We start from the raw sequence: 14,042 nt of genomic DNA on the forward strand, positions 1-14,042 counted from the left end.
AAGAAATATCCCAAAGTAATGGAAACTACCTACCGTTCTTCACGGTAGTTAATTTTTAACACATACAGGCATGGGTGTTTTTTTGTTGTTGTTGTTCACAGAAAAAGTGTCCTCATGGATCTACAAATGTATCAAGTAAGTTGTTTAAAATCAGCATAGTTTCCTTGAAATATACCCATTTTTCCCAGGAGAGGCAGAGCACAAGCAACCTCTAAGGAGTGCTACCAGCCCCATGCTCACACTTGTACAAAACCCCACACAAACAACACAATTCTAAGATAGGTTTTTGGCTTTGTTCTTTGCAAATCCATTCCATAAGCCAGAATCAAAGATGTGGCTCCAAGGTTAAGTCTAGAACACTGCTTTAAAGTGTTACTTTGTGGTGGCTGGCCACATGCACGGTCATCTGTTACAAGAGGACTATTCATCCTGGAAAAAATGAAGCTCTTAAATTTAGACTAAATTTGCAGAAAAAGGAGACACTTCCTCTAGCTCGTTATTTACTATACATCACAGAGCAGGGGAGAAAACGCCTTTATTTTATCTTAGACATTAGTTAAAGCATCTTAGATATCATGGAGCGATGAAATTCAGTTCATTCCTTAAAACAGCATCCTGATTCTCTATTTATTTTTAACTTTGCAAAGATTTGATGCTTCAAGCTCACTAGTTGGCATTTTATTGTCTTATGTTGTCTCATGTGGGTTCATGCATCCTGAGCTTTGTTTTTTATTTCATGTTTTTCTGAAATAAACGTAGCAGTTAAAGATTTCTCCTTAAAACATTACAGACTATCAAAGGAATTTCATTTTTCCGCCTAAGAACGGCATGTCTTTTATAGATTTGAGAGTGTAGACTTGCAGAATGTGTAAGACATATTTCAAACAGCAATTTTTTAAATCTTTCTCATTGTTTCATCAGACTTTTTAAAATTAAAATTAAATATTGATTACTTAGTTAAGTATCTTTACAGTGCAATGGGTTTATTTCAAGAATCAAAGACAACTTTCCTTTCTGTGGGCTGATATTACTAAATTTTCAGAGAGGAATAATAAAAGAAATAAAAAGATTGTTAATGTTGCTCTGTGAATTATCTGTTCTTCAGCAGAAGGATTAAAGTACTAATCTAGAACTCAATCTGTCACAATTGTCTGTCTTTTATTTTATTGAAGTGCATGCAGTTGCTTTAGTCAAAGCACAGAAAGGACTTCTTTGAAGAACAGGGAATGGAAAGCTGCAGAGTGTGCTGAAGTCAGCTTGACCTAGTTAGATAGAGGCAAGATAAAATTTTGCTGCAGAAGCTCTAACCCCAGCCATCCTTTGTCTTACAAAGAGGTCTGGGAGTGGAAAGCCCCAAATAACTGTATCTCTAGATCAATCCAATATCAAGAAAGCCAAAATCAAAACATTCGCCTCCTGAAATATGACTTCTGTGCTGTCTCCCCTACCACCCTGGCACAGAGCTTGGTTAGCTAAGCCTCCTGACCCTACAAGCTATCAACCAAACTTTTCATATAGCTGAGAAGGTACTGATCATGTCTGAGACTGAACAAGAGAGCATGGGTGGGAAAGGGTACTATCTTCCCCGAGCCTCTCCTCGCCCTTTTATTTTAAATAGGGAAGTACACGTCAAGAAACAATTCCTAGAGTGGAAATTTCTCAGTCCAGTTAGATAAAGGAGGCAAAAAGCAAGAGCAAGGGGATATTGTCTTCATGATCCTATTTTTACACATGCAGCAAGAGAAATTAACTGCCCTGCACAGGTGGAGAGCAGCTCTTACTGTCAAAGAAGGTGGCTTTGACTACTTTAAATCACATATTTATTTCTCTCCACTACTGAAAGATACAGATGTAATAAATAAAACAGTGGAAGGATGCCAAAAAGGTATTTGTCTTTATGCTATTTTGTGGCTCACCGCATTATACTGAAGATCTTTGTATTATAGCACATTGAATGCTGTAAGAATTGGCCTGCCAGCACTGAGCAATGTCCTTCTCTTCCAGAAGTGGATGCAGGAAGTAAATCCTCTCTTTCACTGCATATTAATAAAGATGGGAAGGGGTTATTCATATGAGGAAATGAAACTACTACGTATTTTATCTGTGGTAATCAATCATACTAAAATAAAAGGAGAACATTAATAAACTATTTCATCTCAATATGATGCCTCTACTTCTCAAGCTTGCTTTGTCAGTACTGTTTAGAAGTTTTTTTCTTATCTTACAGTTATAAGGAAATAAAATTCATCTAGTTTTTACTCAAACTTCTTCAGACCCTACTTTCAGCTTTCCCCTAACCTGCATATAGGGTTTGTCCAAATTTAAAATGCTGACCACAGTAGAATTCTGACCAATAGTCATGAGAAATGCGAAGTGTAAACACTAAACCTTAATACATTCAAATAGTCTCTACAAACTAAGTCCTTATAGCTGTAGTAGGCTGACAAATGCCTGGATATATTTGTTGATGTGGCTCCTTAGCTAATCTAGAAAACTATAATGTTTGAAGACCAATGAAACAGTGGAATGGAGATCACAGGAATACACCATCATCAATCTGGCAGCAGCATGATACAGGCAGTGCAAAAATACTAGCAAAGGAAACTGTTGGTCAAACAGTTACTGCCAATTGTGCAACAGCTTTCTACTTCTTTTCCTTACCTTTCAAACATAATAGCTACTACATATAACAGAAATTGTTTCTTTTTTCTACTCTCTAACAGACTTTCATCTCACTCTCTCCAGTATTGACAGATAACAATAAAGGGTTATGGAATAAGTATCTGTTAGACACAACATTCAAATCATGTCTGATGTTGGCTCATAAACATTGTGTTACTTTTCATAGGAAAGGTTTCTTTGTGCTACAATCCACGGCTAATATTTACCCCCACCTTCCTTTTACAAGGTGCATCTACTTTCTTCAGAGATGTACTTTGATGTACCCTTAAGATCTAATGCCAACCACACAGGAAAGGACTGTGTCCTACCAATCCAAATCCATATGTGAAACTTTATTTCAGAGCAGAGGGAGGAGCTACTTCCTTCATTTTATTTTGAAAAGAACTTTTTGTTTTTAAATATAAAGTCAGTGCAATTTCACCCAATAGATATCAAATATCTGCTCTGAAATGCTGACACGTTATACAAAATGTAGATCATAGTACCATGGTGTTGCCTCATTACACTTCTTTACTAGCATGAAAACTATTGACAGTGTACATTTTTCTCTTCAGTGTTCTAGCTTTTAAAATTGTGAGTGCACTGTAGGTTATTCAGTATAGTAAATAACCTAAAAACATTTTCAATTCGGCACCATACTAACAGCAAGCAACACCTTATTTCCCAGGTGATCCTGCAGTCTTTTTCAAATTCTAGCTAGGTAATTACATTCTGCCTGTCTGAGGTCTCCTTCTGACTCTGCAGAAGTATTCTTCATTTGTCATGAACAATCTGTAGCAGTGCTGCAGGCTATGGAACAGCTGCACTTAGGTGCTATGGCAGCCCTGGTACCTCAGTATAACTTACCTGAGTTGTCTTCTACTCTTTTTAGGATCATGGGATAAAACTTGACAGAAAATAAGTTGGGGGGGTGGGGGGGGAATGGAAGCTGATTTGGTATCTAAAATTTAACACTTGAGTTCATCAGCTTCCTAAAAATTCAAAACTACTCATTCTTCAAGTGTAGAGCTAATGATTAACTGGTTATCCAAAGCCTCTAACATCGGTCCAGAAAGCAATGTTAAAATAATTCTGGAGAAAAGAATGTTATCACTGATACTAAGAAAGAGCAGAGAATGAAAGAACACCTAACAAGGAGAAATTGCCATAGGCTGAGCTTTTAAATCAGTAATTCTAACCTCAGCATCTACATGCATAGTGCACACATTAAAGCAGTAAAAGGAATATATGATAAAAGATTCAATTAATTCAAGGAAAAGCAGTCCTTTAAAAAACAAAACAAACTACTAAGTATTTTCAAAAGCATAATCTCAGCACAATTAAGCATTTCAATAAATAAAAATTCTCATTCACTTTCAAAAACATAGAACCATGTATAGTGATCCAAAGGGCACACTTATCTGTGTAAACAACTGAACTGCTTTAACTGAACTGCGTTAAAGAATCACGTTCCATTAGATGGTATTAAAGGTTCAGTTACGAAGATGATAGGTAATTTATCCCCAGTCCAAAAATATTATTCAAGATCATGTTTATTCTTATACTTGGTGAAGATTGCAGACAGACAGGTAGAAGTAGAGCATTTCTTACTCACAAATGGAACACACTCGTACATGACATTCCATGACTTATCTCTAATTCAGAAACCCCTGGTACAAAAATGTTGACTGAATCAAGCAGAATAGAAGTCACAGAATCAGAATTGCAGGGGTTGGAAGGGACCTCAAAAGATCACAAGTCCAACCTCCCTGGTAAAGCTAGCACCCTAAAATAGGTCGCACATGTAGGCATCCAGATAGGCCTTGAATAGAAGGAGACGCCACAATCCTCCTGGGCAACCTGTTCCCAGGAGGGAATAGGTTCTGTACCTTTACCATAAAGAAGCTTTTCTGCATGTTTGTATGGAATTTCCTATGTACAAGTTTTAGGCCATTACTCCTTGTCCTATTATTACCACTAAGAGCCTGGCCGCATCCATTGACCTCCTACCTCCCTCTAGATATTTATAAACATTAATCAGATCCCCCCCTTCATTTTCTTTTCCCCAGGCTGAACAGACCCAGGTTACTCAACTTTTCCTCATATGGGAGATGCCTCAGGCCTTTTATAATCTTTGTGGCCCTCTGCTGGACTCCTTCTAGGAGATCCCTGTCTTTTTTGAACTGGGGAGCCCAGAAGTGGACACAGTATTCTAAACATGGCCTCACCAGGGCAGAGCAGAGGGGGAGGATCACCTCTCTCAACCTGCTGGCTATGTTTTTTAATGCACTCAAATATGCAAACAGATTTTCCTATTTCATACATTAGAGTATAAGTTTTTTTTCTCTCTTGCTTTTTGGATAGGATTTTCTTCTGGGCCTTGAGAAAGCTTCCCAAGATTATATACTTGCGGATAATTCCCTAGGAAAAATTGGAGGACCTCCAATATTATCTAGAGCAGGACTACTTACACGAATGTGTTTAAGTGAAAGTATGATTTAAGTGATTTTCTGGATAAATACTATTAGTTTCCTAATCTCTCTGCTCTAAATTAACCATGATGCTGTTATATGGAAATAAATATGCACAGTATTACAGTAGAATTTTTGATCGTATCAAAGGAGATCTCCAACTTCCTCAAGAAGCATTCTCAGTAATAGTCTGCAGGATAATTGATGCAATTTTCCTAAATAATACCATTCAGATGTAGCAAATCTTCAACCTATACACAACGTTGTGTCTAATCAGACCCTAATACAACAGTATTTCAAAGAGAACTAAACTAAAATAAGATACCTTTATTTATAACTGATACATATGTAACTGAGGCCTTTCTCCAATGTAATTAATCAGTTAATTTAATAATTCCTTCTAATCCATCATCACCTCAAGCCACGGAAACTGATTACAAATAGCAAAGTTCAACTAAACTAAGTACTTGTCTATGGTATCAGTACTTACGGTAGAAATTATGTCTTGCTTGTGGGTTCCTCATTTGGTGATGTAATATTCAGACGTCACCATGCTTTCGTTCTTAGATAAGGCACTTCCTTCATGGCTCTCTTTAAGTAATCTCCTGAACAAGTCATTGCATCATAACATACCTTCTTCTGATGTATGTGTATGCTCTCTGTTTCCTGCCCAAAATACTCAAAGCACACATAAAAGGAAATCAGTAAGTTACTAATTATGATACATGGCATTTATGGTACGTTTCATATCTTCAAAGTACTTTACAAACAACAGCTGACTGAACAAGTTAGGAAACACTTAGAAACCTGAACCAAAATTACTCAGAGTCCCTTGAAAGACTGAATAATTCCTTCTCAAGTGTTCCAGAGGGCTTTAAAAGACCACAGTTTCTTTACTATAAATGAACAGATTCCTTCAAAGAAGGAAGAGTTGCACTGCTACAATTTCTGGTAGCAGGTTCTCAAACATCTTCTCTCAACTGTATCAATAGTTACTGACTAGGACAAAGAAGGGAATAACAGTCTTCAGCAAGGTTGATTTTATTTGCTGTATTCATTTATTTATTTTTAATTTTGTATCTCCTCTACCCATTCTTCCTTTCCATGTGGTACAAGCCTCAGTTTTAGATCTGGAAAAACAACCCTGAGATATTTAGTTCCCTAGTTTCAATTGCACGTGAATTTGCCAAGTTCAGAAGTCAATAGTTTGAGGCACACTGTTTACACTTTCTGTAAATCCTTCCAAAAATATAGATAGCAAAGTTATTCCATATTCTAAAAATCTGAAATTTTAAACTTACACAGAAAAGCTGGTCTGTTAGTTATAACACTTGGGAAAATGTAAGTGTCAGAATAGTCACTTAAAATAGTATTGCTTGTCTATTTTGTTAAGTAATGTGGAGATATGGCAGTAATTTAACCTTACTGTGGAATTTCTGATATATCATCTAAAATATCTGAATGTATGGAGAGGTGTTAAGAGAATGAATATAGCTCCACTTGTAAATATACATACCCAGTTGCAAACAAAGGAGTACTATGCTCAGTAAAATAATATCTGACCAGACCCTTGGATTTTAATTTGTAGCCAAACATTTGTGTATGCTTGATTTCTGAGCCACTACTTAATTCCAACTCTTTTATGGCAAATGGATGAACTCTCCCAGATGAAAAGAAAACACACACACATATAGTTTCTAAAGGCAGAGTACTTACAGGGGATTCCTAGTCTCATTCACATTCAGTTAAACAGGAACATTCTTCATGAATTTGTTGGTGATCTCGCCCAGGCTCTGAAAACTGACACATACATGATAGCATTAAAGCAATTACAGCCCTCATAGTTACACGATGTCATTTCTTAAGATTTTTATAGAACATCTTAATATGAATGTGCCACATCTTAGTCTCTGCAATAGATACCTCAGTAGTTTCACATATCCAGTTCCCACAGATTTCTACCAGGAGCTCTAAAATATTTAATATTTTTCTTAAAACCCTGCTGTTTAAAGTCAGGCAAACATTTTAGAATACCTTTCTTTTTTTTCTTTGATTTCTTGATCTTTTGTTTGTTTGCAATGAAGATCTGGAAACATGAATCAAAGTTGGCAAAGACCAAACAAAATAAGATTACAATAATCTTTTTTATTAACTTTAAAACTTCATACTTACCAGGAGCCTGATAGCTAAGCTTTAGAACAACTGTGGTGAACACGTAGGAAAACCTGCCTTGCAGCAAGACTTCGCTATATATTATTTGCTGATAAGTCACTTGCATAAGCAGCTCTTTAGAGAATGTTTTCTATGTTGTGCATCTTCACTTCAAGATCCCAGTTTCTCTGTACATAACAGCTTACGGTAACTATTCAGATAAACAATGCTCCTCTGCTGCTGTTTCATCTGAAGCAATACAGGTCTTAATACAGCTTTCTCTAACTCCGAGAAAACATTCAGATGTTACTACCTATGAACCAACAAATCTATCTCACAGAAAACCAAGCCTCAGGAATTTTAGGTCAAAAATAAGTTCCTGGAATTATAAGAAGCATCAAAGATGGTCAAAGCAAGACCAACACTGTGATCTAAAAGCATAAATTATCAAGAGAGATATTCCCCATAGCATGCATTTCTGCTCTAATTCTGTTTTGATTGCTTGGCTTTAATCTTTTTTATTTTTCACAGCCGAAAGCACTTTCCTGGCGTTCACATCTACAAAACAACTTTCAGATGATCAATTCTCTCTATTTAGGCCATTTTTGATCATTTGATTATTACAGAAGCACACAATATGCCTGTTCTCATTTCTCTAAGTTGTGTAACATGTTTCCGTAAGCAATTGCCACAACTCTATATAAATCCATATAAAATGTGCCTGCACTTGGTACTGACAATAATTAGGAAGGTATGAAACAAATTCTCTTAATCTGAATCTGTGGTAGGTAAAGATTTTACAGTGTAAATCCACAACAGGATAGATTCAGGCTCTATAAATCAGAGACAAATTAACAGGTTTTCCTGAAATTCTTAGAGGAACGGGAATTCTGCTGGGTAGTCTCCTGTAAATTAGGGCAGATCAAATTCTCTTTATTTTCATAAAATTGTGCAAATCTCACTAGAGGTCCAAGACTATACAGCCATAACTCTGATGTATCTCCATCCTCAACCTGTAGTCATTCGAATTTCCTAGAAACTGAAAAAATATTATGGCTAGTAGGTGTTACATCAATTTCCATTCTGTCCTTATTTTTTATTTCCTGTCTTTCTTCTCCTTACCCTCTTCTCTCCTGTTACCGAAAATATTTTTTTCAAGGTCACTTCAGTCTGCTGTAGAATACACTTACATCAGAAAACAATGTCAGATAGGGTAAATTTAGACTGTAGAAGAAAAAAAATGCTGTAATCAGTTCTGTAAGTTTATCTGGCTTATGAAGTGGCTAGGGCTTTTTTTTTTTTTTTCCATGTTTTGACAATTTATCTCTGTTGTGGCTTTTTTCCCCATGTTGATTGCAATTTGCAGTTGTGAATGCATTCATTTCAGTACAGTTCAAGAATACTTTGAGACCTTCAGAATAGCTTCACCCTTTTCCCCTTTTCAGTCAAAGCGGTCAATTCCAAGTTTGTTTTTGATTGAATGTTAGAACAAAAAAATACAGCTAATCAGTACGGTTTACCACAAACAGAACAGAACATCTCTCTTTCCCATGCTGTGCATATGCATATCAATCTATGCATTTGACCACAGTAGCAATGTGTGTATGCCTCATCTGTGTAGACTCAGAAGTATTTTCCCTAATGTATCAGCGAATGTTGTTACTGTGCTACTTGAACCGAGAGAAGACAAGAAAACATTCAGGGTTTCAGATGTCTTTTTGGTCTTGTACCATCAGACATAAACTTGTTGACGTTTTATTTGTTATAAAACAAATTACTCAAATTGCCTTCTCAGTAGAAGGCAATAAAAGCCTTTCCTGTTTACAGAGTTCAAAAAAGTTCAGGTGCTTGTCTCACAACGAAGGCATGGAAAGCAACTGAAAAAGATGAGCAGGAAACAGTTTGTCCCTCGACATATCACAGGACATTCAGCACTGGATCAGTTACTATAAATGCTGAGGTAAAGACATACTCTCACTTCCTCAACCAGAGTAGCTGGCCTCAGTTCCCAGTGAGAAAACGGGCATGGCAAAGCTGCTCACTCCGTTTCATCCTGTGAGCACTCCAATCCTTTCGCGTGAAATAAAACAATAACCAGTTCTCAGCAGCTTCACCACAAAGTCAAACAGATGAGTTTTGGACTTTACTGGAGTTGACTTCTGCTACACTCTTTGACTTCATCCTGAAGCAGTGCGGAATGCTCACACACCAGCTCCCAGTGAACCAGCACTCAGTAAAATGTTGTTAGCTACCTCTTAACTCCTGGTTCTCAGGGCTCCCGTCCTACAGGTAAACTGTAAACATGATAATCCAGGAACTGCAGAGGGAAATTATTCAGCATCTGAGCAAGCAAGCCTTAAATGAGCTCATGTAAACAAACCAGAAGGATATTCTTTGACTAAATCTGAGGGTATCTTTATTTAAACACTAAATGCTTTGTTTAAAGACATCAACTCCTCTTCCCTGTGAAGATGTAGTTTCCTAAAAGTGTCATGTTTTATATATTCATACCAGCTATAGCATTTATAAGGTTAAGGAAAAAGTTCACAGCTGAAAGAGTGACATAATTATATCATTAGCAAAGAAAGTAAGGGTTTTCCCTTAAAAAACCTTATCAGACTGATTCTGTCCCTTCTGAAACCCATGGCAAAACAGTACCTTGGAAAATTCTCCCATACTCAAGAAACAGAAATATAAATTACCTTTGTAAATAAGCATGCTTCCTTCCAAAGACATATGAATTCTACCCAACAAATACTCTATAATCTTTACCATTTCCATAATGCCTCTCTATTCAATCTCACATCATTTTACTGAGGTGGGACTGATTCCTTCCTACAGATACAAATAAGGTACCTTAACTATGCCAAAACTGGAATAAATAGGAGTCAAGATTCTCTTCAGTCCTTGGATCACATCTGTTACAGAAAAGTTGTGCAAAGACTTAGGAAAGGCTTGCCTACTGATACTGTTGGAAAGCAAACATTTGCACGTACATACTTTACATTCAACAAGATCACAGGCCTAATCACAACAACGGCACCACAGACACCAGGTACAATGAAACTAACTGAGCTGATGATCACAAGATCAGCTAAGACACAGGGAAAAACAGAACCACAGGAACTGAACTGTGGATATTAGATGCAAAACTATATTTGTAGAGGCATAGTTGTCCATGCACACGTGTTGGCACAGGAGGTATTGCTGCACAATAGGAACATCATACTACGCTTGCACACAACCACAGCTGCAGTGAAAGTAAATGGTGACAAACTCAATATGAGAGAGAAAATCCTTTACATTGTGACAAGAATTTACAAGAACCAAAATTAATTTAGGCATTTGTGTGACTATTTTAATGTCTAATAACAACTAGAATTATGTACTTGCTATAAAAGTTACAAAAGAAAACAAAAAATTCATATCTATTTGTTCGCATTTAAGATAAGGAATCATATAAAAGGACAAAGGGTGAATATAAAGAAATGGCACAGAATGCAATAACAGTCAGAAAGACTAAGAAGTAAAATGAGTCTGAAAAGCAACAATTCAAAAAAAGGCAAGAAAAGGCTCTATTAATACTTCAGGATTAAGTGAAAAACAAAGGGAAGCACAGATCATTACTTCACAAGAGAAGGAGAGAAGAACAGATGACTCAGAGCAGGCTGAAGCACAAGGTAATAAGGTAGACTATGCAATTAACATAGCTGCAGTTTTACCTCACTAAGTTGGAGTTCCCCCAAAGGGCAAGATGCCCCATGTCACCATGGAAAATGGTCACAAAGTTGGTGTTAAAATGAAATATATGTTGTGGCCACAAAACGTCTGGGAAGGAAAAAAATGAACTGTTTCAGCCAATATACAGGCAACAGCGTGGCATAAAGATGTACTAGGCTTTAGGGAAAAGGATGGAAGAATGACAGCAACTTGTGCTTCTGTGAAATGCACTCCCATTTTGAATGCTACCCTATTGATCTCAGAAATAAGCTCTTAGATAAGGGAAGGAACAAGTGCTCATGAAAACAGCTGCTAATTTGGAGGATAGGGAGAAATAAAAGGGAGAAATTTGAGACAAATGATTCAATTCCAACCTGTTTTAGCCAGGCTTTCAGCTACTGGCTGCATTTATTCTTTTTTATAAGATCATCCTACTCCAAAGAACACTGAAACAGTCTTCTCTGAAGTAGCTAATCTACTCACATATGTCTGCAAGCTACCAAATTCAGCCCAGTCAAGATTTTAAGATCTGGATTCTTTTCCTCAAGGATCACTGGGAATGGGATGGACACTGCCTGCACGTACATCAGCAGTAACTCGCTGTGCTCAAGAGATCCATAGAGACAGGATCAGTTTGTAGACTGCAAGACTGCATCACTCAAAACAGACAGCCTAATTCAATATCCCTAGCATGAAAATGGAATTATTTTCTGTCACTTTTCAGAAAGCAACTATAACTTTTTTTCCCCCCCAATTACATGAGAGCACACTTGAGTTATAGAAAACACAAGTGCTTTTGTATACTTGAGGCAGATGGTTAGCTGCTGCGTCTGTCTTAGAAAAACACAGAGCTTCACGTTATTAAAACAATATTCCATAAGTTAGTATTTAAATATTTATATATCAAATAGGTGAAACCAGACAGTCAAATATCTTGCACGTGTTGTTTGCATTAGATTAAGCTGTTTTGCTTGATGATGGGAATATGACATTAGGGAATGATAATGAGCCCTTATGAGGAGCCTGTCTGCCAACCAGGTAGCACCTCTGGAGCAAGGCTAGCTTCCTAAGTTGCTTACGGTCCCCACACTCACTCAGTATTTCTGCCAGAAGGCTCAAAATCTACACTGGAATTATAGAGGGGTGAGAAATCTTACTCAGGAAATATCAATACGTGAATGGGTTGAAGCAAACACTAGCCTACCAGCTACTTTTCACTCCCAGTGCTGCTGGGCAGAGCACTGCAGAGGGAGTGGGCGGTCTGGACATCTCTGGCTGTCCACATCTGAAGGACGGTAAGAGCTCTGCAGTCCTTTGGAAAGATTGAGATTAATAGTTCTTTCATTGGCAGTGTTAAGAAAATCCAAGCCTACAAGCTGCCTATTATTAAATATAATAATTATATTAATAGGCAGCTATTACAGATGTACCTTGGCCTTTCTAATGACTTCATAAGCATGTGGAACAAGATGGTTTCTATTTCCCACAGAGTTAAATGACAGATTTAATGGTCTGAAAGATAAATAAGAACTGAGCCATGGTAACATTCAGTATCCATGAAAAACAAATGTTCTCCATCGCAGTTAAACAGCAGGCATTATATATTTTCAGACCACAGTCCAAAACTTATTATAATCTTCGCCCTGAAAACAGAAGGAATAAACTGAAGTACTTCCTGTCATTTCCATACAAAGAGGAGAGAATCACTGCTCAAATGTGAATCTGAATAATTCTGTACCCAAATTACTCAAAAGGACAAGGAGGTTCAAAGTTGCTGTGAAATGTATAATTATTCCACTGACATATAGGCAACTGGATCTTACTGTAGTTTGCTTTCAGTAATCAGATTGTTCAAAACATGAATTTCCTTCTATAATGAGACTAGGAGGTGATGCAGACTGGTACGCTGAAGGAGAAAGAGAGACTTGATTCTTCTCCAATTCATCAGGTGATTGAAGAGACAGACCAAAAATAGATCCTCTCCCCATTTCCTCATCTAACATGCTAGCTCCACAGTCCAGAAAAGATTTTATAAAGATATAGGTGTGTTCTCTTACTCCTGTGCCACATAAACATGTATTTCTAGGCCAGTAACAGTCCTACTGAGTGGGAAGGAAGTAACACAGTTAATGATGAGCACAAAAGATGACTCCATCTCTACTATGTGGACCACAGCAACTTGGAGAAGCAAGCTAAATGCAGGGCAGCAAAACAGCAGCAGCTTTCCTGCCTTTTATCTATGGCAGAGCCTTTTGTAAACTAAGGTGGCCGCACCTTCTATTGGTGTGCAAATTGCATTCCTCTGGCCCTCCTGCTCACCAGCACTTTACAGACTGTTTCTGCATTTCATCCAAATATTGCCAGATTACCAAAACAAACAGCCAAATTATCACACATATTCCAAAATCCACTTCAAGGCGCTAAATGTAACAATGCAATAAAATGGTACCTATTACATTACATTAAAAATCCAAGCACCTAAAAGCATGAAAATGAATAATTAAGAACATCAGCCTTCTGCTGCCCGCAATATGGCCACTTTATGCCTGTTTCATCACAACGCCATTAACTGTCACAGTTTGATTGTTTTTAAAATGTATAATTTTGTTTTCTTGATGTCAGTAGCTAAATGTGTTCACTGAGAAGAGTGGGATCTGGACGGAAGGTACCCAGAAACAGCTTCATTAAAGTTATTAAGGAAACATTAAGGAAACAAAAAAAAGAGGAAATATTGTTCAGCTTTCAGAAATAGGTTGTACTGAATATTGCTCCTTGGCTTTTACTGACGTCTAATAGGGAATGAAAGGCATAAGGCACATTAACCCATAAAGAAATTGAATCTAACAGAACCAGAAAGCACAAACTGAAAATAAGAACATCAAAGGTAGGATGGTGCTATAGCTTAGAGTCAGGCCTGCAACTGAGTAGCCAGCAAAGACTTTGTAAACTTCCAAACAGATGACCCTCCCCACCACAAAAATCACAGTATTTTTCATTAAGTTTCTCTTGCACCAAAGTAGCCATGTTGTGTTTTTAAGA

At 37.2% G+C, this 14,042-nt stretch overlaps 1 protein-coding gene across 11 annotated transcripts in view; it reads right to left on the reverse strand.

The window, feature by feature from the left end:
- Positions 1–14,042, reverse strand: part of KCNK2 (potassium two pore domain channel subfamily K member 2) — a 130,825-nt gene that overhangs the window by 96,876 nt on the left and 19,907 nt on the right. For 10 of the 11 annotated variants that reach the window (XM_021390037.1, XM_021390034.1, XM_021390038.1 and 7 more), the window contains 2 exons: positions 6,849–6,932; positions 5,623–5,810 (listed from right to left, as the gene is read on the reverse strand). In XM_021390037.1, the coding sequence (XP_021245712.1) occupies positions 5,623–5,656 (34 nt within the window). In that variant the 5' untranslated portion in view covers positions 5,657–5,810; positions 6,849–6,932. Of the gene's footprint in view, positions 1–1,916; positions 2,037–5,622; positions 5,811–6,848; positions 6,933–14,042 lie in introns of all 11 variants that reach the window. The other variant, XM_021390041.1, reaches the window with a different exon arrangement.

Source organism: Numida meleagris, chromosome 3 (assembly GCF_002078875.1).
Source record: "Numida meleagris isolate 19003 breed g44 Domestic line chromosome 3, NumMel1.0, whole genome shotgun sequence".
Classification (NCBI taxonomy): Eukaryota; Metazoa; Chordata; class Aves; order Galliformes; family Numididae; genus Numida; species Numida meleagris.